The sequence below is a fragment of the Besnoitia besnoiti genome, chromosome IV (assembly GCF_002563875.1).
Source record: "Besnoitia besnoiti strain Bb-Ger1 chromosome IV, whole genome shotgun sequence".
NCBI classification, from domain to species: Eukaryota; Apicomplexa; class Conoidasida; order Eucoccidiorida; family Sarcocystidae; genus Besnoitia; species Besnoitia besnoiti.
Genome location: NC_042359.1, coordinates 2,907,734 through 2,927,824, shown reverse-complemented (window position 1 = coordinate 2,927,824; position 20,091 = coordinate 2,907,734). Strand labels below are relative to the sequence as shown.

The window sequence follows — 20,091 nt, the reverse complement described above, 5'->3', positions numbered from 1 at the left end:
CATGACTTTTGCTACGCCCTAGCTCGTGGACAACTGACTACATTCATGTCGGAGTGCCAGAACAACAGAGACCAATTACTAGTTTGGCGCTGCCTTGTATCACAGCTGTGTCGCTACCTGTCGGTCATTTCGTTGTTTCCGAAGCTTGCGACGCCGGAACTCAAAACCGCATAAAAAAATCAAGGAGCGTAATGTTTGATTATAATTAACACAGTCATGCGGGCTCAACTGAACAGCGAAGGTCTTCAACAACCGCGTTGCTCTCATGACAATCCTCATTCTCCACTGTAACAGAATGCATCAGGCCACCCCACTAAGGAGTGGGCAGTATGTTCACTGCTTGCAAAAATACTCCTTACGTCACGGAACTGAAAGCGTGAAATCCCTGTGGCCAGCAGATGCCTCCTGCAGCACAAGATTCGTTTCGAAGAAGGCACGGGCTCCGTGCTTGTCGGCGTGCACCAGTCTCCGTAGGGCTATGCTCTTGACACTGAGGCTTCATTGAATGGATTGGCGCGTTGCAGGAGTCGACCACTCCTCCAGGGTTAGGCAGGTGAAGACCCGCGGTCCTATCCACCACCTGCGTCATCTATCCCGCCCTCGTCTGCGATGCGCTACGAGAACCTCGCTTCATCACTAAGTCGCGCACGACGCTTCCCTGCTTTGGATAAAAGCGCTGTTTCTCCTGCCTTTCTCCTCCAAAACCCACAGTCTTCCGTGGAAAATGCGCACTGGATGAATCGTAATGTTGAGCTCGCGGGCAAACCGTCGAATAACAGACGCCTCACCGGGCCGGCAGAAGGATATCACTGCTCCTGGATTGCCAGCCCTTCCGACGCGCCCAGCTCGGTGCAAGTAGTGCGTGCTGTCTGTACAGTTGGACAGTGCAAAGAAGCGATTCTGCAGACTGGGCATTGCGGACACAGCAGTCTTTTGGCAGACAAAGCGCCGCAGCGATGCCGAGGTACTGCCGCTTCCAAAGATTGTTTCCTGAGTACTTTACAGGACGCTGGCTCTCTGCGCTGCACGAAGCGAGATACGGCGAGCGGTAATATAGCGTTCCCGCGCTGATATTTCCCCCATGCGACCAGCGCTGCAGACAGATCGGATTGTCAATGCTTCGTTAAAAACGACCTGCCTATCTCGATGACACGCCACCGCTGCCGTATGCTGATGGCCATGATGGCTGAATCGTGTATGGCTGTCTTTCACATCTCCGTGTCTACCGCCTGTAACAGCACGGCTGTGATTAGTGTAATAAATTGCGCTTGAGTCGCGCATAACGTGTGTAGCCACGGCTGCGTCACGTCCCTGAACGGTAGACGGAAACACGTGACGCACGAACCAGAAAAAGCACACCGCCTCTTGTCATGAGCTCGTCCCTTTCTTACCCGCCGGAAGCTGGAAGTTGACTGCGACGCTCACTCCAGTGAAGTCCAAGCCTCTCGCCGCTAACTCGGTTGTCATCCATGCGGACCTCGTGCCAGGCGGCAACACGTTCTCCGATCTGGTCAGGTCCGTTCCCTCGTCGTGTTTAGTCGGGCAGCCCCCCCCAAGAGGGGAAGGACCCGCTAGAAGGCGGCGGAGAGCGGAGCGCCTCTGCGTTTTGTTCAGCCACCCGTCTAGCAGGAGGCTCTCGACTTCGGGTTCGTTCTTCGCGAACCATTCGTGGAGCCAGGCAGCTGTTTTCTAAAACACGCACACGTATAACAGAGCAGCGCCCACAGCAGGACAAGGCATACAGGAGGGACCGGCCCTGGAACCGCGAAGCGGTGTGGGATCGAATGCCCTCACGGAAAGCCCCAAGCATCGAGGCCTCGGCAATCTATAGCCCATAGCTGTTTTCCAGCACATGGGGAAGAATGGCACTGCGCCATTCTGTCGGTCGATGTAGTCTGTCTTGGCAACCCGCAATGGACGCCCAGGCCTCGAGAACAGTAGGGTACGTTGGCGAATGCTTTGCCACATTTAGGCTAGTAATTCAACACTCGCCTGCAGCTCGACCGGCAACCGACGATCGGAGAAGGACGGACGAGACATTCGCGCGCGTTGAACCGGCAAATGTCGACTTTAGTGGCGGCGCAGCTGCAGATACACCCGTGGAGCCGTACTGTAGCGTATCATCGTTACCTTCGCCTTTCAGGTAGCTTACCTGTTTGTTGCAGAAGACGAGAAGGGTCTTTTCGAGGGGCTCTGCCTTCAGAAACTTCTGGAAGTTTCGGAGAATATCGTCGTTGCTCGACTCTATGTACAGGTGAATCAAGTTCTCTCGTTCCGCCAGTCCCGTTCCCTCGAGATTGGAGACTGCTCCAGTCGCCCCGCGTCCAGCAGACTCACACGCGACCTCATCGGCGGCACCAGACGAAAACGGACGCGATGAAGGAGCCGCGGAAGATGCGAGGGGAGGCACATGCGCTTCTGTAGAGCGCCAGAGAGAGCGAGAGCGTAGAAGCTGCACGCCCGTCTCCTGCGGCAGCAAGAGAAGGTCCTTCACGCGATGTGGAGCCAAGCGCGATGCCGTGGCCGAAACAAGCAGCATGCGCGGCCGCCGAGACGACGACGGCGAATCTGAAGGAGGCAGAAAAGAAGTGGCGGCAGCGGATGGAGACAGAGAAGACGGGGAAGAGGCGCATTGAGGCAGTTCGTGAGGATTCGCACTCGCCAGCCGTTCAAAAGTCGGCAACAGCGTCGGGGTCGAAAGGGGAGGGAGCGAGGACGAGCCGCTGGAGGCCTTGTCAAGGGAAGCGTTTTCGAGAGAGTGGGAACACTCAGCCGTGTCCGAGACCGTCTGACAACCGCTTGGCACTCCTGCCCCTGTCTCGTCGTTCTGCATTCTTGCTGCTGTTTCGTTTTTTCTCTGGCGTGCACCCTCCTGCGCGGAGTAGTTTCCTTCTGGTGTTTCCGGTCCCAGTCGCGCTGTGGGTGTCCACGCCTCCTCGCCTTGTGTTCCGTCTTCCTGCTTAAGGCATCCGGGGCGATCTCCATCACAGGGTTCGCTCGATTGGCTGATGGGTCGTCCTGCCTTGCGCCAGGCCTTCGCCAGGTGACGCATGATAGCCTGGATGTCTCTGAGAGTTCCAGGCCGATCTGCACCGATCGGTTTGGCGAGTTGAGCCTCCAGTCGTTTTTTGAGTTTGTCACGTGTGGCCTCGACGTATTTCTCTCTGTCAACCTGGAACTGTTTCTCCTGCTCAATGAAGGACACTCTCTTTCTGGATTTCTCATGACTCTTCAACTCCGTGAGCACCTTCCAACTCGCTTGCTCGGGCTCATTTTCTGACGCAGCGCCGCTCTTCCTCGCGTCCTCCATCCTCAGCCTGTCGATAATGCTTTGCTCCTCCTCTCGCTGGACTCTCCGCTCCCTCCACATATGAAACTTCCGCCGCGCCTCCCACTGGCTCAACCGCGCTTCCAGTTCTTTGCGCATAGCTCTCCCGAGTCTCTCTCGGCGCCTTCCCTCTAGTCTCGCTCTTTTCGCCTCGTCGCCACTCAGCGTGGCCGTGTCACTGCTTGCATTCGATGTTGCATCCCTGCATCCTGTTTCGGGTTCCTCGCCGTCCACAAGGCCGTTATCGTTGATGATAGTGCGGCTTCCCCTCTGTGGGCTGGCGGAGAGGAGTTTTTCGTTCGGCCTCTGATGTGGAGAAGAGGAAAGTAGCTCCAGTTGAGGTCTCTCCTCAAGGAGGGCATCCACTTCGTCGAGGACAACAGAGTGGCAAGACCGAAGGCTCACGAGTCGACGCATGCGCCCCCGGGGAGAGTTCAAAAAGGAGCGCAGTCTGCCCGGCGTGGCGATCACAATGTTAGGTCTCTGCGTCTTGAGGCGTTCCAGTTGACGCTCAGGATTCGCGCCGCCAACTAGAAGACACGGCCGCAGCAGAGATGTGACAGGCAGACACGTGGCAGGGCGCGACGTCGCCGAAGAGCTGGAGAAACCAGCGATGCCAGGCGTGGGCAAGACGCCATTCCCGCATGCGCTGCTGTCGTGTGGAGGTTGCTCGTGTTCGCTCTGGGTTGCGCCAGAGGCTGCGGCTATGAGAGCTCGACAAACTGCGTAGATCTGAGCAGCCAGCTCCCGCCCCGGAGCCAGAATGAGAACCTCGATTGAGGGAGTGGACGCCCGCAGGGAGGGCGATCTCGCGGCTTCCAGCAGCTCCTGGAAGAGAGGCAGGAGGAAGGCCAGGGTCTTACCGCTCCCTGTGAAGGCCTCCAGCAGCCACACTCGCAGGTCTGCGGGCCCCGGCCAGTTGCTCAGGCTTGTCGGGCGATCCCTACGGGAGGGAGACGACGATGGAGACGAGTCGATGCGGTTTCCCACATTCAAGAGAAGCGCCTTCGCCGCCAGACGCTGGATCGCTGTGGGGACTGAGATTCCTGTGCGCTCCAGAGAAGCCAGCAGCGCGGAGTGCGTCACCCCGATAGCCTGGAAACTTTGGCGATCAAACGTGGGCGGAGTCCAGGGTGTCCGTGTGGAGTCTTCAGTGCTGCATTCGATGCCATCAGGTCGCTTCGCATCATCTGGAAACTCCGTCGGTTCATCGTGTTTGTAGCTGCCTGCCGACTGGCAGCCGGGTTCTCGGCTGCCAGTCTGGCGCCGCCCCTCGCTCTCCGCGTCATTGGGAACCGCCAAGGAGGCCCCCGGATGGCGTCTCTCGAGGTCTTCTGGCGCTCCATCGGAGTCCGCCGGCCCCGAGGCCTCCAGCTGCCCATGGCCTTCCACGGTGCCAGACTCTCCGGCTCCGCTCGCGGCTTCTCCAGACGGGGCGCAGTTCGTCCGCCCAGTTTCTTGGGCCATCGCGTCGCCCGCGGGAGATGCTACAGAAGACGGCGAAAAGGGCGGCTGCCAAGGAGACAGCGGAGACAGTGCTGTGAGGTCCACGAGGCCCGTGAAGCCTTGGAACGAACGCCGTGCGCGGAGCGCGTCTGGCAGCAGTCGAAGGCCGGGACACAGCGGCGACGGAGGATAGGAGGACGCAGGAAGGGTCAAGAGGAGCTTGGCGTCTTGTTTGCCCTCGCGCTCGCCGTCGAAAGCGCCTCCGGGCGACGACCCCGGCTGGCTTCTCTCTTCAGAAAACGTACCACGGCTCAACTCTGAAGCGTCCCCGCTTCGCGCAGGCGCGTGAGTCGCGGCTTCCCGCCGACCCTTTCGTCGGTCTCGAAAGCCGAGCGAAGCTCTCGTCGCCGCTGTGGCACGCGTTGGCGGCGCACGAGAGGGCCAGGAGGCAGCTGGCCGTCGAGGGCGCCGCACCAGCGAGGAGGCAGCAGCCGGAAAACGTTTCCAGGCCTCCTGAGCTGTGCCCGCTGGCGGTTTGTCTTCGGCAGCTTCCGTGTGGGTTTGGCAGGCACCCGTTCCTCCGATCGCATTCGACCTCGTAGCCATGCTTCTTCGCGAGTCTGCATCCGGCGCCCGTGCATGGTCAATTGTGCGGTCGCCATGCGCTCCCGCCACGGGGACAGATCTCGAAACTCCCTCGTTTGCTCCCTCATCTTCAGTAGCGTCGCGGGCGTCGTCCGGCAGAGAGGCTCCTTCCGCGTCCTCGTTCGGTTGGGCGACGCCCATCCGCGCTCCCTTGGCGTCTCTCCCCATCGCGCCAGTCCCCCCATTTTGTGTGCTACTCGCCGTCTTCGCGCCCAATGCGCGACCTCCCTCTCGACGAGTCTCTGCGGCAGCCGCCGTCGACAGCCGGTCTCCGTTTTCGTCGGTCGCTCCTGAGCGTCGGGGCGCTGCGTTCCTGGAGCGCGGGCTCTTCGCGTCTGTAGCCTGCGTCGGCTGCAAAGGCGAAAGGCGCGTCGTCAGCCAACCTGCCCTCACTGTCTCGGCTCCGGCGCTCCCCCGTCCTGTCGATCTCCTTGCGGCAGCTGGCGCCGCTTGCTCTGGCTCGTTTTGCTCTGTCGCGCGTCTGTGTAGTTTCACCGCCCGGTGACGCTGGCCTGTCGCCAGAGTCTTCAGCAAAGCGGCCGTGGTGCCTGCGCCGGCAGACCGCGCTGCAGCGTGTGTCGGCTGCTGTTTTTGGCGGGTCAGCTGGGCCGCGCCGGTGCTGCGGTCAGAGCGGAGGGTCGCGTCTGCCTCTGCGACTCCGTCATCTTGTCCGCGGCCCGCGCGAGAGCTGCCGCTTCTTCCCTGTCTCTCGCTTTCGCCCGGTTCACTGTGCGGGTCCTCCGCCTCTGGGTGTGGGCTGCTAGCACGGCGTCTGCGTGTCTCCGGCCTCAGCGAGGACGCCGCCGTCGGCCTCCCTCGCGCTCGCTTCGCGTCGAAGGCTGCAGCGTGACACGCAGGACGCCGGGGACAGACGGCAGGCAGGCGAGTGCCTCGGCAGTGAGCGGCGAAGGAGGCTGGCGCTGGAGAAGGCTGCACAAAGCCCCAGGAAACGCGAGGCAAACGAGAGTCTGCACGTGAGGGAGGAAGAAACGTGGAAGACATTTCTCCATCAGGGTTGGAGCAGACGGCCGGTTGAGATCTCAGACCCGTCGCTCGCACGCGCAAGAGGCCTAGTGAGTGACGGCGTTGCGACGATTGGCAAGAAGCCGTGGAGTCCAGCAGAGCACCCACTTCTGCAGTTTGACTAAGGGGGAAGAACCGCTTCGATCCGCTGTCTCCAGTAAGTGACCGCGATGCAGCGCGTGAGGAAGCGCACGAGCTCGCAACCGCAGGGCTCTGCGTCGCCGGCCTCTCGGAGCGCAGTGACAGCGCTCGCGCGGGCAGAAGGAGGAGCGACGAGTGAAATGACGGACAACCGAATGCTCGGGCACTTGCAAACAAGAAAGAGCAGCCAGACCGAGAAGGTCGCTGCTTCTGCCGGACAGAAGAAGCCGCTCCGCAGGCAGGAGGCAACAGCCAGTGCCTCCATCGCCGTCCAGGGCGAGCACGAGCCGAAGACGGGCAGCTGAAAGCAGCTGGAGCTGCGCGGAGCTCTTGGCGCGGAGGCGGCAGTGGCGGAGACGAAGACAGCGGCCGGGACGCGGCAAGCCAGGAAACAGGTGGTAGAGGCGCGTGAGGCGACAGCGCATGCGCGCAATGCGCCCCGAAGCGAGCTCGCGGTGAGCGCGGCTGGGCGTGAGAAACCAGCAACGAGACAGGACCCGCGCACTGCCTGCCGATGTCGGGGATCACACACACGAGCGGCGGCTCGGTGAGGCCGCCGCAGAACACCCAGTGCGCGGAGCCGAGCAAGAAGACAGAGAGGGGCGGCCAGAGCCGCATCCCGCTGTCTGCTGTATCAGCGGGACTTCAAATGTCCAGACACGTGATCAGCCGGGTGCGTAGCTAGACCAGGGCAGACAGGGAGTAGGTGGGCGTCGGGACCAGAAGCGTTTTCGGGGCCGCTGCTGGCCACGGGCCACGAATGTCTGAGAAAAAGCAATGACGAATATTGACATGCGCCGTGTGTCGCCGCCTCCGAAATCAAAGGAGCAGAGAAAACCGCTGAGGCAAAGAGACCGAAGAAGATGTGAGGCGGCGCGAGGACTCTAGACTGCTGGCGCAGCATCGTTACCGTAGTAGAGGCGCGCAACTCACCGACTTGCATCTGAGAGACAGGGGCGCCCTAATGAATGTCGCCCAAGATCCAGCGGCTGACCACTCTCTGTGAAGAGTCATGAGGCCTTACTAGCTCTCGCACTACTTCTCAGGCACTGAATCGCGACTGTGGAGAGTAAGTTGGGCAAATGAACCACGACATGACCGCGGCGACACCACATAGTTCCGTAATCGTCTCCGTCCGAGCAGCGCACACAACGTATAACAAAAGTCGGAGATGACGGAATTGAAAAATGAACTGTGTATGTCTACTGGAAGAGGAAGTCAGAAAAAATTCGCTTGTTCTTGTGGGCAGCATGCTGTGTCTTGCTGTATCGGTACGAGAGATTGGCTTTACCGTGAAAAGGCATGCATGTGTCTCGGCCGCTCGCACCGCCGTGGCGGTTGCCGCACGCCTAAGCATGACGAGCTTGCCTCGTGGCACGCTCTCTGTTCCGTCTGAACTGCAAACTCTTGCCAAATGTTTTCATTCTTTCCAGCAGCGCAGCCATCAGGGCAGTGGCCTCGTTGCATTTGCGTGGAACAGAGGCGGAAGTGCATTCCACTGGCAGCTTTGCGCCACGAGACTCAACCGGCGAGCGGTGCGGGTACTTTAACCGTCTCTCAGACGCCCAGCTTGCTTAACTAATGGAATGAGCGCTTTTCTGGAGCAGAATATCCCCGCTGAAAATGGCATTCAGAGAAAAACGCCGGAAACCAGAGGAGCTAATGTATGGCCACAACCATCTTCTGCAAGGGACCCCTGCACTCTGCCACGGTGAACCTTCCGCGGTAACGGGAGGAGGGTGCCCCGTTGCGAGCTGCATACCCGGCATACCAGAAATGTAAATTAATATTTGTTCCCTCGTCCACGTCGTGGCCAGTTCATGCGTGTGTGTAAATCTCCTATTTCGTGAACAGGGACTGCCGCGACCACGCGACGCAAAACCAATCCTGCTCCCCTGCCCTTGTGCTAGCAGCGTTTCGACTGTCCAGGCACAACGTGCAGCCGACGCTCCTGACGCGGCCGCCGACGGCTAGGGCTTCCATGTCAGTGTGGGTTAACTGAGCCAGCGTCGCCAGAACAGAACTTAAAGCCGTGAACGCAGACCAATCCCAACTGCCTCAAAAGAAGCAGTTCAACGCCGGGGCGAACTGGCGCTCTTCTTCGCCTCTCTGTGTTTCAGGGGCACTCGACAGATGCAACGCAAACATTTTGTTTTTCACGATGGGATGAGGCGTGTCTAGCAGGCGCGCCAGAGTGAGCAGGGCAGCTGAAGGTCCCAAGGTGCGTCGCCGCGGCTTGAGCCGCCGACGGCCGCGCTGTTTCAACGGAGGTGATGAAGGTAGCTAACAGGTGACGGGGCGGGTACAGCGGATTTTAATGATTGATTGTGAAAACAGACTTCGCAACAAAGTTGTTGCTCCAAGTCGTTTACGAAAAACTGTCATCTAAGAGACGACACGCAAAATCGTACACGCCCGAGGCGCTACGGAGGAGGCGTGACTGCATTTTTTTCCTCGATGCCGGCAACGGTTCACGCTTGAAAACAAATCAAAAGAAGCAGAACGCATGACATCGCCTGACAACCCATCCCCTCACAGCGTCTCAAAGCTATGCTGGCAGCGTAGTGCCCGAGACGGTAAATACGCCATGAACTAGGAGCAAGGAATGCGTTACTTCAACCATTCCGAGGTCTGCGCTCTCAGTGGGGCGCAGTTCCCTCGAGGGGAAGAGCGAGTCGACAGGCTTCGCCGCACGTAACGGCTAAGATGCCTGACTTTCTCGCTGCCCTCTTGACCTGCCTGTCTTGACACGACGAGGAAAGACGCGCCTCGAGCTTGCATCTGGCTCACATGGAGGACCAGGCCGAGATTCCACAAATCTTCTCAATACGGGACTTCCGCAATCGCCGCTGTGTAGTCATCCGGTCGCCTACGTGTCGCTGTGCTTTTTTCCGGCCGCCACATCCGTCTTAACAGTTGCACGGTTTACCAAATATGTGTATTTCACGCACGTAGAGGTAATCCCAGACGAATCCTTGAGTTGGAATGAACATCACAGTCTTCACCCCATACATCTGCAACCCAGTGCACGCCCGTTCGTCCACTGGCTCTTCCTTGTCGCTCCCGCTAGGCAGGTTGTTAAGGTTTATGTAGCAACGCCCAATGAGCTCCTTCTTTGAGTCGTAGAAAAGGACAGAAAGCCCGAATTTTTGCTGGTGCTGCTTGTCTGTGAAGAAGTTAACTCCAGAGACTACACTAGGGGCTTTGAGTTGCACCTTGTACCAGGTATGCCCGCCGTAACCCCACTTGGTCCAACTCACAGCCGTTGTGTCCATCTTGCCGTCAATGCCAAGACTGGCGTCGATGCCCTGCTTATCCTCGGTGTATGCTTGCTCCGCCTGTTCCGGTGTCAGTTTCGGGCATTCGCCTCCCTTGCATGGAGTGGTTCGGATATATCCATCTTCGAGAGGACACTTTCTGCCTCCATCTGCGGTTACCTCTACTGTGTACCGTTCCCTCATCTCGCAGCATTTGTTACATTTTGTGTCGACGGGCAAAAATTTCCCGATGCAGTCCCCTGGCTTATACGAGCCGGTGATACGTAGAATGTTGAGGCTTTTTCTCGGATTCCAGTCTGGCGTCTTCATCATCAGCCTCTCTCCTTCATACGGACTGGGCTGCCAATCCCACGCCCCCACAAAGCCGATATCTCCGTTCCTCCACCTCCACCAGCCTGTCTGAGATCCCCACGTGGCGTAGTCGGTGATGTCCACGATTTCGCCCAAGTAATTTCCCCACGCGTCAATTTCTGCCGCGTAAGATCGGCCTCCTCCAGACCAAGCCATGAGCCACGTGTGATCTCCAAACTTTTCGAGATGGTGGTTGCCTCCTTCAGAAACTTCCGGCGTCTCTGTCATGACCTTAGAAAAAAGAATCTTCTTCTGTTTCGTGTCCCACTGAAGCAGTCTGAGGTCTGCAGGCTCACTGTCGTACTCGGTTGCAATGTACCTATACAAAATCAACCAGACGTCCCCACGGAAATGTGACACGGCAGGGTGGTTGTCTCGATGTGTGTTATCTTTAGATGTGTTGATGTTTTCGGTCTGGCCGCGCCCAGTAACCTTCTGACCGTTGAAGAAGACCCCTGGACCACCGTCCGTTCCACAGCTGAAGCCGAAATTCTTGTTTTCGTCATCGAAGCCCAGACTTCGGCCGTTGCAGTGCGAGCACCACAGCCGAGATTCTACCACTTCACCGTCCGTGGCGCGATACATTTTCCCCTGGCAACCCCAGTGGTAGTCGCATATGTTGCCCATGTTCGTCGAGAAGAGCCAGCCGTAGACCCAGTCCTCAACCTCGGTCTTCAGAACAGGGTCAGTGAATCTAGCGAGTTTTCCAAAAAAGTCGCCCGTACCTTCGTTTTGCTCTCCGTCAAAGTAGAATGCTTCTTTGGAATAAATCAGCTCCCCGCTCGACGTCAGCTTCACCAGATACAGCTTTCCGGGAGTTTGGCCTGCGTTCACAGGCGCATTCAGTGTGCCAACGTTCTTTTTATGTGTCCCGCACGACCACCCTGTCCCGTTCACTCCGCCAAGCCACCCCTCATTCTGACAGTATGTCGCCCCTACTTTCCCACGCCAACCTGCGTTACACCCCCTATTCTTACTAGTGTCAAATCCGCACTTGTCGTTCGTACACAGGCACACATCTTCTGTCGTCTTGCATTGTGCGGCCCAGATACCGAGCACGATACAGTTGGCGTGCTCCCCATCGTTAGGGCCGTGTACGAAAAACCCCTGATTCCGCTGCTGCGGATAGGCCTCGAAATCGGCAAAGACAACCTCATTGCCAATCTGTCTACCCGCGGCGGGGTCAAAGTGAACGAAATGAGCCTCGCAGCCGATGTAGTAAGTGCCAACACGGCCCTTACGATATTCTTCATTCATCACGTACTCGTCGCCTTCTGGACAGTGGTTATACATAATCCAAATCGTGCCATCTTCCATACTTTGGCTCAGGACGGCATGGTAGGCGCTCTGGATGTTGTATTCATGCGGGTTTTCACCGTACTTCCACAGTAATCTGGAAAGAGTATGTTTGAGCTGTATCTCCATAACACCCACCCGAGGGGTTGCTGTAATTGATTTCAGCAGTCCAGCAATAATCCCTCCCGCGACCAGTAACAAGGGCCGAATCCATCGCGACCGACGGACGGCTGCACTGCGAAACTGACTCATCGCGCCGTCTAAAACATGCGGTAAGGAGCCCCACTGCCTCCAGGGATACTAATAGAGGCTTCAGTCGCAGTTCAAGACAAATAAAAGGGGCACGGTTCATAATCAACGGGAGGTATCACGTTCGTACGCGAGCGACGTATCGCTGGGTCTGACAAATGTGGCAAACGGGGATCGCCCGCCACCATCCTCGACACTTTTCGGTCGAGATACCTGATATGTTTCCCTAGTTCGTTTGGTACCCCGTAGACGACAAACTGTGTCCTAAGCGAAAGCCTAAACTCCCGCGGACATCTCCAATAAACTGGGCTGCAAACCTGGTTACGGCGGTGCCCCGCTAGCTGCCAGCAGTGTGCGGGGGACGAGTGGCGGGCGCGTCGACGGGTCTCGTCGCGCTTCAAGCACGACAATCGGGCTGTTAGCGGGGACGCACGTGTGCATTATCTAAAATCGAAGGTTGCCGCAGCGTGAAGCCCCCGATATTTCCATTTGGCAGAGTTCCTAATAATGTTCCTACTTTTGCAGACTCACGTCGTGTTGCTGACTGCTGCCGCTGTGCCACATAGACCGAACACAAGAGATGTGTGATGGGCCGGGAGTGTACGAAGCTTGACACACAGCTTGTTCCAGGGTTCACGTGCTGTGCATGCGCAGCAGCGAAAACACAACTGAGCGTTCAGTAGAGACCCACGCTCAATTTTGCAGAACATCCTACGAAAACGTTTCACCAGTGCATCTGGAAATGGCACATGTCCACCATTCGCATGGCGGCGACGCGCGGAGATCCCTCGCAGCACGGCGCAAGGTAGCTGCATCCCATCAAACGCTGAGTCTTGTGCTTCTTCGCATCGCTACCGACATGAGGAAGCCAGTGTTGCAACTCAAGTCGAAGTAGCGTGATCAAGTGCTTGTGATATTTTGCTTCACATATTTTGTACGTCGCTCCTCAATGCCAGCTATCTCACCGCATCTTCGCGAGGTGAAGCCGGAGGGGCTGTATTCGTCAACACTGAGCGCCACCGGCGTCGACTGAAGCGGCTTGTAACACCGCTTAATATCCCCCCAATGGTGCTTTTTAGCAAATTATGTGGTGTTAAAAGTCGTTCCAACCAGCGCCTGTCGCATAGACCCCTTGCCAACAGAGTCGCAAGCCACGTTCCGCGCCGGAAGCCAAGCAGGCCTCCCCGTGAGAGGCAGCATAGTGGGAACACGGAAATATTTAGGCCTGCAGTAGAATATGGTCACGGCTGCTGGGGCCTCGGGTGCGAGCGGCCCGATATAATGCAGGCTCGCGGTTGCTGCATCCAGTGACAGTAGGGGAAACCGAAGAGTTTGGCGTTGGTCAAACCGTTCCGCAGCAGCAGCAAAGAACGAGGGTCTCGTGACGTTATGTACACGACTTCCTCTGAGGAGCAAGCTTCTTCATTCTTCACCGTATGCCGAGACCCAGTGAGCAAACTGACTGTGCAGAAAGCGGCTTTACAAAGGGTCCGGTGCACTGGCTGTGTGGATGACCCACCAGCCCAGCGACCAACAGACGCGCAAACGAGAAGCTCGCTCTGCATCAAGTTGGCTGCGTGATAGTCTGTGTGGCGACACGTTCGTGCAGTGAGCTTCTGTCCGGGTCAGTGGCTGGCTACTTTCTCTGGGATAGCTGAAGCGAAGCGGCAGACGGCCCACGCAACGTTCGGGCACTGTTTCCAGATGGGTCCACGTAGTGTTGAGCGCCCTTTGCGCGGCAGAGTGACGCCGACGCCGTGTGACTCTGCCACGCGTCGGTGGTTGCGTTCATGTGAAGTCACCCCTGCGGAACTCTCCACCGTCGAGAAGGCACATGGTTAAAGAGCAGCTCTCACAGGAAACCTCTACGAGCACGTCACCGGCCGGCGCATCTCCTCTTGGTCTGCGAGTGTTCGATTCCCGTGGATCGCCTTTTCCGCATCCCGCCCACTTCCCCTCTGAGTCGAGTGTTTCTGTGCCTCGCGCGGCCTCGCTGTGTGCTTGCTCTGCGCGCGAGCTGGAATTTCGGCCTTCCCCTGAATCAGCGTGGCCCGCGTCGCCTCCCGCGGCCGCGGCGCCACTCGAGGCGGCGCGCTGGGAGTCCGCCGAGTCAGCGGAGCCGCGGCACGCGGGCGCAGCGCATTTCCGCCGCGCACGCCTGCGAGCTGCCAAATCCCGCGCATCCAGAGGAAGCTCCTCGCCACATCGGCAAACGAAAAAGCAGAGGTCGTCGTCTAGCCACTGCAGATCGGAGAGCCGAATGCAAGTCACATGCGCCACGCCTTGTCCTGGAACGCAAAATAAAGCGACGACAGGACGGGAAAGCCGGCTGAACGTCACAAGTGCAGTGACAACTCAGACGAGTTCGCACGTCCCAAAGAAAAGACAAAAATACTGGGAGTGGTTTCGGATGGGTTTACGTGGACCACATACTATGCTACCTGGCACGTGCTAATGACTTCGTCCTCGAGCTCCAAACAAACACTGCTACCGCGATAGTGAAAACCAAGACTCTCAGCTGTCTCAAGCCGCTACACATGGTGAAGCGGGCAGGGGGGTGCTGCTTCCTTACGCCCGTCATCTGTCCCTCCGGAGGCGCTCTGCGCGGTCACGCTTAAAAACAACTTCGCGGTGTGTCTGGGGACGTACTTGACGCGGTTTGTGGAATGCGCCATTGCTCTAAAACAGACAGACCGCTTCATGCCAACTCGTACTGGCAATAGAATTTTCAACAGGTTGGGTAGCAGAATCGGCATACATTGCACTAACACGCCTCCCCGGCTTACTGAGCAAGGCTTGGTCGACCGCCTGGCGAGTCTCGGCGACCTGAAGAGCATCAAAAGCCTCCTTCAACGCAATGAAGTCTCGGCACATGCCGCTGTCCGTGCTTTCTGCGTTCCCATTTGAAGGCCGCCTGCATGCTCCTTCCGCACGCCTCTCATCGGTCTCAGCGCCACGCGCGCGTTCGCTTTCACCCGAGGCAACTGCCCTATTAGTGTCCTTCTTGTCTATTCCCCGCGCGGACGCATCCGCCGGGGCATCCAAGGCGGGCGGCGAACCGCAATTTGAGTCCGTAGAGCATCCTACAGTTGCCGGTCCTCGACCAGCACTGCCGCAGCGAGTAGATGCATCGTCTTCGAAATCCCTTCCTCCACGCTCACTCCACCTCTGCAGCTGCTGGTGTTTGTCTGGGTGGCACAGGCGCGCGGCGCGGAAAAAAGCAGCTCGTATTTCCGCTCGTGACGCGTTTGGGGCCACGCCCAAAACTTCGTAGGGCGACGGACCTGCCCTCCGTGCTGCGCCAGGCTTCTCTCTCATTCCCCCGACTTGCCTAGCCTCACGCAAAACGAAAATGATGCCGAAAATTGTCGGTGGCGGCGAACGAGCCGGAGGAAAAGACGAATACACAGGCGGGTTGCCGGGCTGGTGTCTCCAAGAAACTAGCGAAGTGGCTTTGAAATCCCTCTCTGCCAGGGAACTCGGCGCGACAAGTCGTCCGCAGAACAAACGCAGTTAGAGGAGGTCTATAAATAGATCTGGGCAAAAGACAAGGAATTGACAGTCTGCGAATCAGCAAGTGCAGGGAACCGCAGAGCCAGCACCAGACAGCCGACAGGACAGCGGTAAGCCCCTAAAAAGGCTAACCGACACGAGGTTGCCGACGCTAAGTGAACGGTATGCGGAAACGTGGGGGACAGGACGGCGTGAGCCTTTCTCAGAAAGCTCAAGACAACGCAGCAGCAAAGCTATGCCAGGCCTCTCGGCCGCGATGTTGACGCGAGGCCAGCAGCGCTGCGGACCCAGGTCTTACTGGTTCGAGCAAATCGCGTTGGACAGAGCACTCGTTCGGCAGGTGGCAAGTCGCCGTCTGAAAGGAAAGCAGAGACTGCCAGTCGTCGTTCCATTCAAAGAAAAGAGGAGTCCTAGAAGACTGCTGTGGGTTAATGTCTCGTTTCGAAATTCGTTTCTCGCATGCATGCGCGTGCCAGTGAGAGTCGCAGCGCCGTCGCATTGAGGACCTGCCCGTCGTCAGCAGCGGTGCGGGAGGGGGGGGGGGGGGGGCAGGGCGGAGTCGAGCCAAAAAGAGAGCAGACACGAAAACGCCGCGATTCCCAGGAGCGCGGTCAACCGTACGTGCAAAACTTATCGGACTGCATATACACTGGAGGACAGCGGCAGATCGGCAGAGGCGCCGTAGACTTTTGATGAGAAAAGGTAAACAAAGGGAGAGAATTTGTCGTGCTGACTTCCTATCCAAGGAAACTGTATGTCAGTGGATTCCTTACTTCTTTCTTTTTCATTTTTAATGGGGGTCGCGACTTGTGGCATACCGGGGGTCGGTTTCGTCACATGCTATTGCTCAATGGTGATGAAGTCGCTAGAAAAGATTAAGCTTATATGGTTTTTTAGACGCTGCCAGCCGATCTCCTTCGGAGCGGGCATTCTTCTCTTCCCTTAATCCTGCGCATCGCCTCGTTGCTGCCTCTCTTCTGGCATCTACCTCTGCTGCTACCGTTCTACGTCCATTTGTTTGAGAGCGTTGGTTTGTCTCTGAACTTTTTCGGTGGAGAGACCGGGCGACAGCAACGCTGAGAGCAGGAATATACGTGGATCTCGACTTTACGTGGGTTTCGCAGTTCGGCGAGCGCCTCCCCGCAGTGCATTGCCCAGTTCCTGAAGGTTTCTTTGTCCTCCCTCATACGTTTTGAGGCGGGTCTCAACTGCAGTGGATTCTTCCTCCAGATCGAGACCCTGAGGGGCTGTCGTCCTCTCTTTTGAAATACCCTCTCTACTTGGCGTGTTGCGATATTCTGCTTGTTTCCTGACTTCACCAGGGCCCACTTCCAGGTCACGGCTCGCCAGTTGCGGTCCTCGCGTAGCACGCAGCGGCTCCCTTCTCTTCGTTGTTCTGTGTAGCCGATCTTCCGGGGAAAATGGCAACCAAGTTTCTCACTTTCAACCAGGAACTGAACGAGGCGGTGGACCTCAAGGACTGGGTTAAGGAGGTGTGTCTGGTTCGCCGTTGCGCCTGCTCGCGTTGGGCGCCTCTCCGGAGGGCGCAGTCTGCGACACGAAACATCTTCTCTTTGTTGCTAAAGCACCTGTGCATGCAGAATGGGACAATGTTAACAATTAGATGAAGAAACGATGCCGCAGGGCGTCGTCGTCTCTGTGTGTGTTGCTGCGCCGTGAGGAGGCTGCGTGGGCGCGTCGCTGCCGTGGCTTGTAGGATGCCGCAGTGTGTGTCACGTCATTCCCTATTCCGTTTGTGGCGAGTCCATTCTGCGTCGGTGTCTTGGAGGGGCAGCGGCTATTCAGAGGATCTGGCCTCGTGAGCGCGGACTGACAGCAGATCCTCGCGAGGTGGAGGCTTTCCTGCATTTGTTTTCTGAAGTGAACTCATTTGCTGACTTCTGTCTTACGTGTTCTGTCTGTCTGTCTCACCAGGAAGCCGTGCCGGAGGAGCCTCTCCCTCTGCGGTACGTCTGGCACGTTTGGGAGCAGGTCCAGCAGGACGACAGATCCAAAGAGTATTCAGACAACACCCGCGATTTGGCTGCCTTCGACACTGTTCAGGTACGTTTTAGCGACTAGGCTTCACGCGGCAGATTGACCTCCTGCAGACTGCGTTTGCCGCGCTTCGTCAGGGACAGCGTCCGTTTCTCTGTTTTCGAAGGCGGGTGCGACAGCCGGCGTCTTTTTGTTTAGAGTTATCAGTGAGTGACCTCTGCCTCTCTTTGTGACACCTCTCCGCAGAAGTTCTGGCAGCTCTGGTCGTACATTCCGCAACCCAGCGAACTGCTGGACCACAAGCGGTAAGCGACGCTGTGGCCCCGTGGGGGAGACGAGGCGCCCGTGCCGCGAAGAGAGTTGTTTCGCGTGCCACGACGGGCTGTGCCGCCACCGTAGTGGACTGCGTGAGGCAGCAAGAAACGTTTGACCTCAATATCGGAAAAATCACGTTTGCGTTAGGATGGTGAATCGTGAACCGCCGCCAGGGATCCTGGACAACGGGGTTCGTGAGCGACGCCGCTGAATGGGTCGACGCGCAGTAGGTGGATTCCTGTTCTCAGTCATCTAAACGGCGAGAGAAAACGGCTACTCAGATGCTAGTCTGATCAGTAGCATCGTACTTGGAGTGATCATCTCGGCAACATGATTATTTATCAGTGGTGCTCGCTCTGTCGCGGGGGCACCGCGAAACTGGCGTTCCTTCGTCGTGGCGCAAGCAGCGTCGCTGACGTCGCGAACCTGCCTTCACAAAGAGGGAGATATCAGTTCAGCTAGTGGGTGCTCTCGGGGCCTCACGTGTAGTGTGTCCCGTGGTGTGCGGTGAGCACCACAGTGGTTAGGTGTACCATGTGTGAGACCTGCCACAGCTTCTGTCTGAACTCGGCGGCGGTGTATCATGTCAGGATTGTTTGCGACGTTGCATTACGGCGTCTCAGGATGGTCCGACAGGACAAGAACGGACGCAGCCATGTCGTCGACGCTTTGATGATTTTCAAGTAGGTTTCTTCGAGTTCAGCAGGATTGAGACGTGCCGCAGAGGGTCTGGGTGTAGCCCCGTGTCTGTGTTGTCGCGCACGAGATGAGAGAACGTGAGTTGAGTCACATGATCATCGTCGTTCGATTTCTGGCTGCGGCTGTGGATCGTTTTGCGTGGGGTGTGGCTTGTTTACCGTTTTCTGCCGTGTCGAGTGTTGGTGGCCTGCCTCTGTCGTCCGCCGAACTGTTAATCGTTTTGTTTCTGTGGGTCGGCTTCTTGTTTGCGCAGGGACGGCATCAAGCCGATGTGGGAGGATCCGCGAAACGCCACCGGCGGGCATTTCGAGTACCGCCTTTCGTATCCGCAGATGAGCGCCGGGCAGATCGACGAGTACTGGAACAATTTGGTCCTTGGTCTCATCGGTAGCACTGTGGAAGGCAGCGACCACATCACAGGTGTACGCCTGGTAAGCGACTCAGTCGTGGATGATTCTCGTTGCGGGGGCCATTTTGCAGATTTGAGTCTCTGTTCACGGGTCTCCCTGATGCTTCTTGATTTCCTTTTCAGGTTGACAAACTCAGTCAAGGGCGCCACTCTTGCATCAGAATTGAAGTGTGGTTTAGCAAATTGCCTAGTAGAGGTAAGTGCCGCCTGTTGTGTGCAGTCTAGCACGGTCACCCGTGCGGGGACGCTGATTCTGACTCGCGTATTGGGCGATGCATGTGGGTTGGGTGCGAAGGCGTTTCATGGGGTATTGTGGCGTGGCCCATTCGGTAGTAAGGTACACGATAGTGGCGGTTCTGCCATGTCGGACGTCCCTCGCTGGGATGCAAGCGCATGCCGGTTGGTGGGGGGGGAGAGGTTAGACACAGTGGGAGAACTCTCGTCTGTATGTGCATTCTCTGCAGATGTTCAAGACGCCTTGCTGAAGGAAGTCAACAGATGCATGGCATCCAAAATCGTAAGTGCACGATGTTCGGCGGATGCCTACAACGCGGGCTATGATTCGGGAGGTCGCACCACGTCGTTGATTTTCGCCAGCAGTGGAACGGTGATGCAGGGCAAGCATCCCGAGCGATCAGACGCAAGAACACCAGACAAGAGTTTGTTTCATCATGTGTCCGCAGCGAAGCCATGCTCGTTTGGACTGCTGTTCACATGTGCATGTGGCTGGGTGCAGGACGGAAGTGTTGGCATGGTTCCAAGGGCAGACGTCAAGAATCACGGCAAGTAGTGTGGAGGCGCAACCTCAGAGTGTGGCGGTTTTCGTGACGTTTTCGGCTGGCGCATCGAGTTAAGAGAACTGATTTTGAGCGGGTTTTGCCGCTGGCTCCGTCACAGGGTAGCACCAGCTTCGAGGCGCTGTGTGTCCTCTGGCACCGTACTGTTTTTGTTTCTCAATTCCGTCAGTCTGCTGGGCAAGCACCTCTCGTTTGGCTCCACTGTATCCCTAAACGGCTGGGGGTGACGAGGTGCCCCATTCAGATTGTCTCGCAGTAATACGAATGACCGCTTCACTGACTGATGTTCTCAGATGCACAGAAGATAACAGGATTGTGCGTGAGTGAATTGACAGTGACTTTGTTGAAACTTCAATAGCAGTTGACATGTAAATATTACTGTTCATCGGAAGTTGTATCTATGCGTGGCACAGTGGACTCCGGCTGCACGAATCGCTTAGTATGAGATAACGTAGTTTTCAACGGCGCGCCTAGATCAAAACGCACGAGCGCGTGGAAGAGTGCTAAAATCTTAGCTACGTCGCCTTCGCTGTCTCGCGCGATGGAAGTCTCCTGGGAAGCGTTTGTGTTCAGGTCTTGCCCGACACGGTCTTACACATAGTA

General features: G+C 57.4%; 4 protein-coding genes across 4 annotated transcripts; 1 reads left to right on the top strand and 3 right to left on the bottom strand.

Moving 5' to 3' along the window:
* Nucleotides 1-636: 636 nt before the first annotated feature.
* Nucleotides 637-7,201, bottom strand: BESB_055300 (uncharacterized protein; the record flags this gene model as incomplete). Its single annotated transcript, XM_029363965.1, has 3 exons — nucleotides 637-869; nucleotides 1,392-1,689; nucleotides 2,153-7,201. 3 exons carry the CDS (start codon nucleotides 7,199-7,201, stop codon nucleotides 637-639), a joined length of 5,580 nt encoding a protein of 1,859 aa, XP_029219888.1.
* A 2,291-nt stretch (nucleotides 7,202-9,492) lies between these two features.
* BESB_055290 (uncharacterized protein) lies at nucleotides 9,493-11,529 on the bottom strand (the record flags this gene model as incomplete). Its single annotated transcript, XM_029363964.1, has 1 exon — nucleotides 9,493-11,529. The coding sequence occupies one exon, from the start codon at nucleotides 11,527-11,529 to the stop codon at nucleotides 9,493-9,495; it is 2,037 nt and encodes a 678-aa protein (XP_029219887.1).
* A 2,016-nt stretch (nucleotides 11,530-13,545) lies between these two features.
* Nucleotides 13,546-15,075, bottom strand: BESB_055280 (DnaJ domain-containing protein; the record flags this gene model as incomplete). The annotated part of the gene is made up of 2 exons (XM_029363963.1): nucleotides 13,546-14,045; nucleotides 14,544-15,075. 2 exons carry the CDS (start codon nucleotides 15,073-15,075, stop codon nucleotides 13,546-13,548), a joined length of 1,032 nt encoding a protein of 343 aa, XP_029219886.1.
* A 1,616-nt stretch (nucleotides 15,076-16,691) lies between these two features.
* BESB_055270 (putative eukaryotic initiation factor-4E) lies at nucleotides 16,692-19,481 on the top strand (the record flags this gene model as incomplete). Its single annotated transcript, XM_029363962.1, has 8 exons — nucleotides 16,692-16,763; nucleotides 17,206-17,334; nucleotides 17,515-17,573; nucleotides 18,207-18,266; nucleotides 18,536-18,713; nucleotides 18,815-18,887; nucleotides 19,156-19,208; nucleotides 19,428-19,481. 8 exons carry the CDS (start codon nucleotides 16,692-16,694, stop codon nucleotides 19,479-19,481), a joined length of 678 nt encoding a protein of 225 aa, XP_029219885.1.
* Nucleotides 19,482-20,091: the final 610 nt, after the last annotated feature.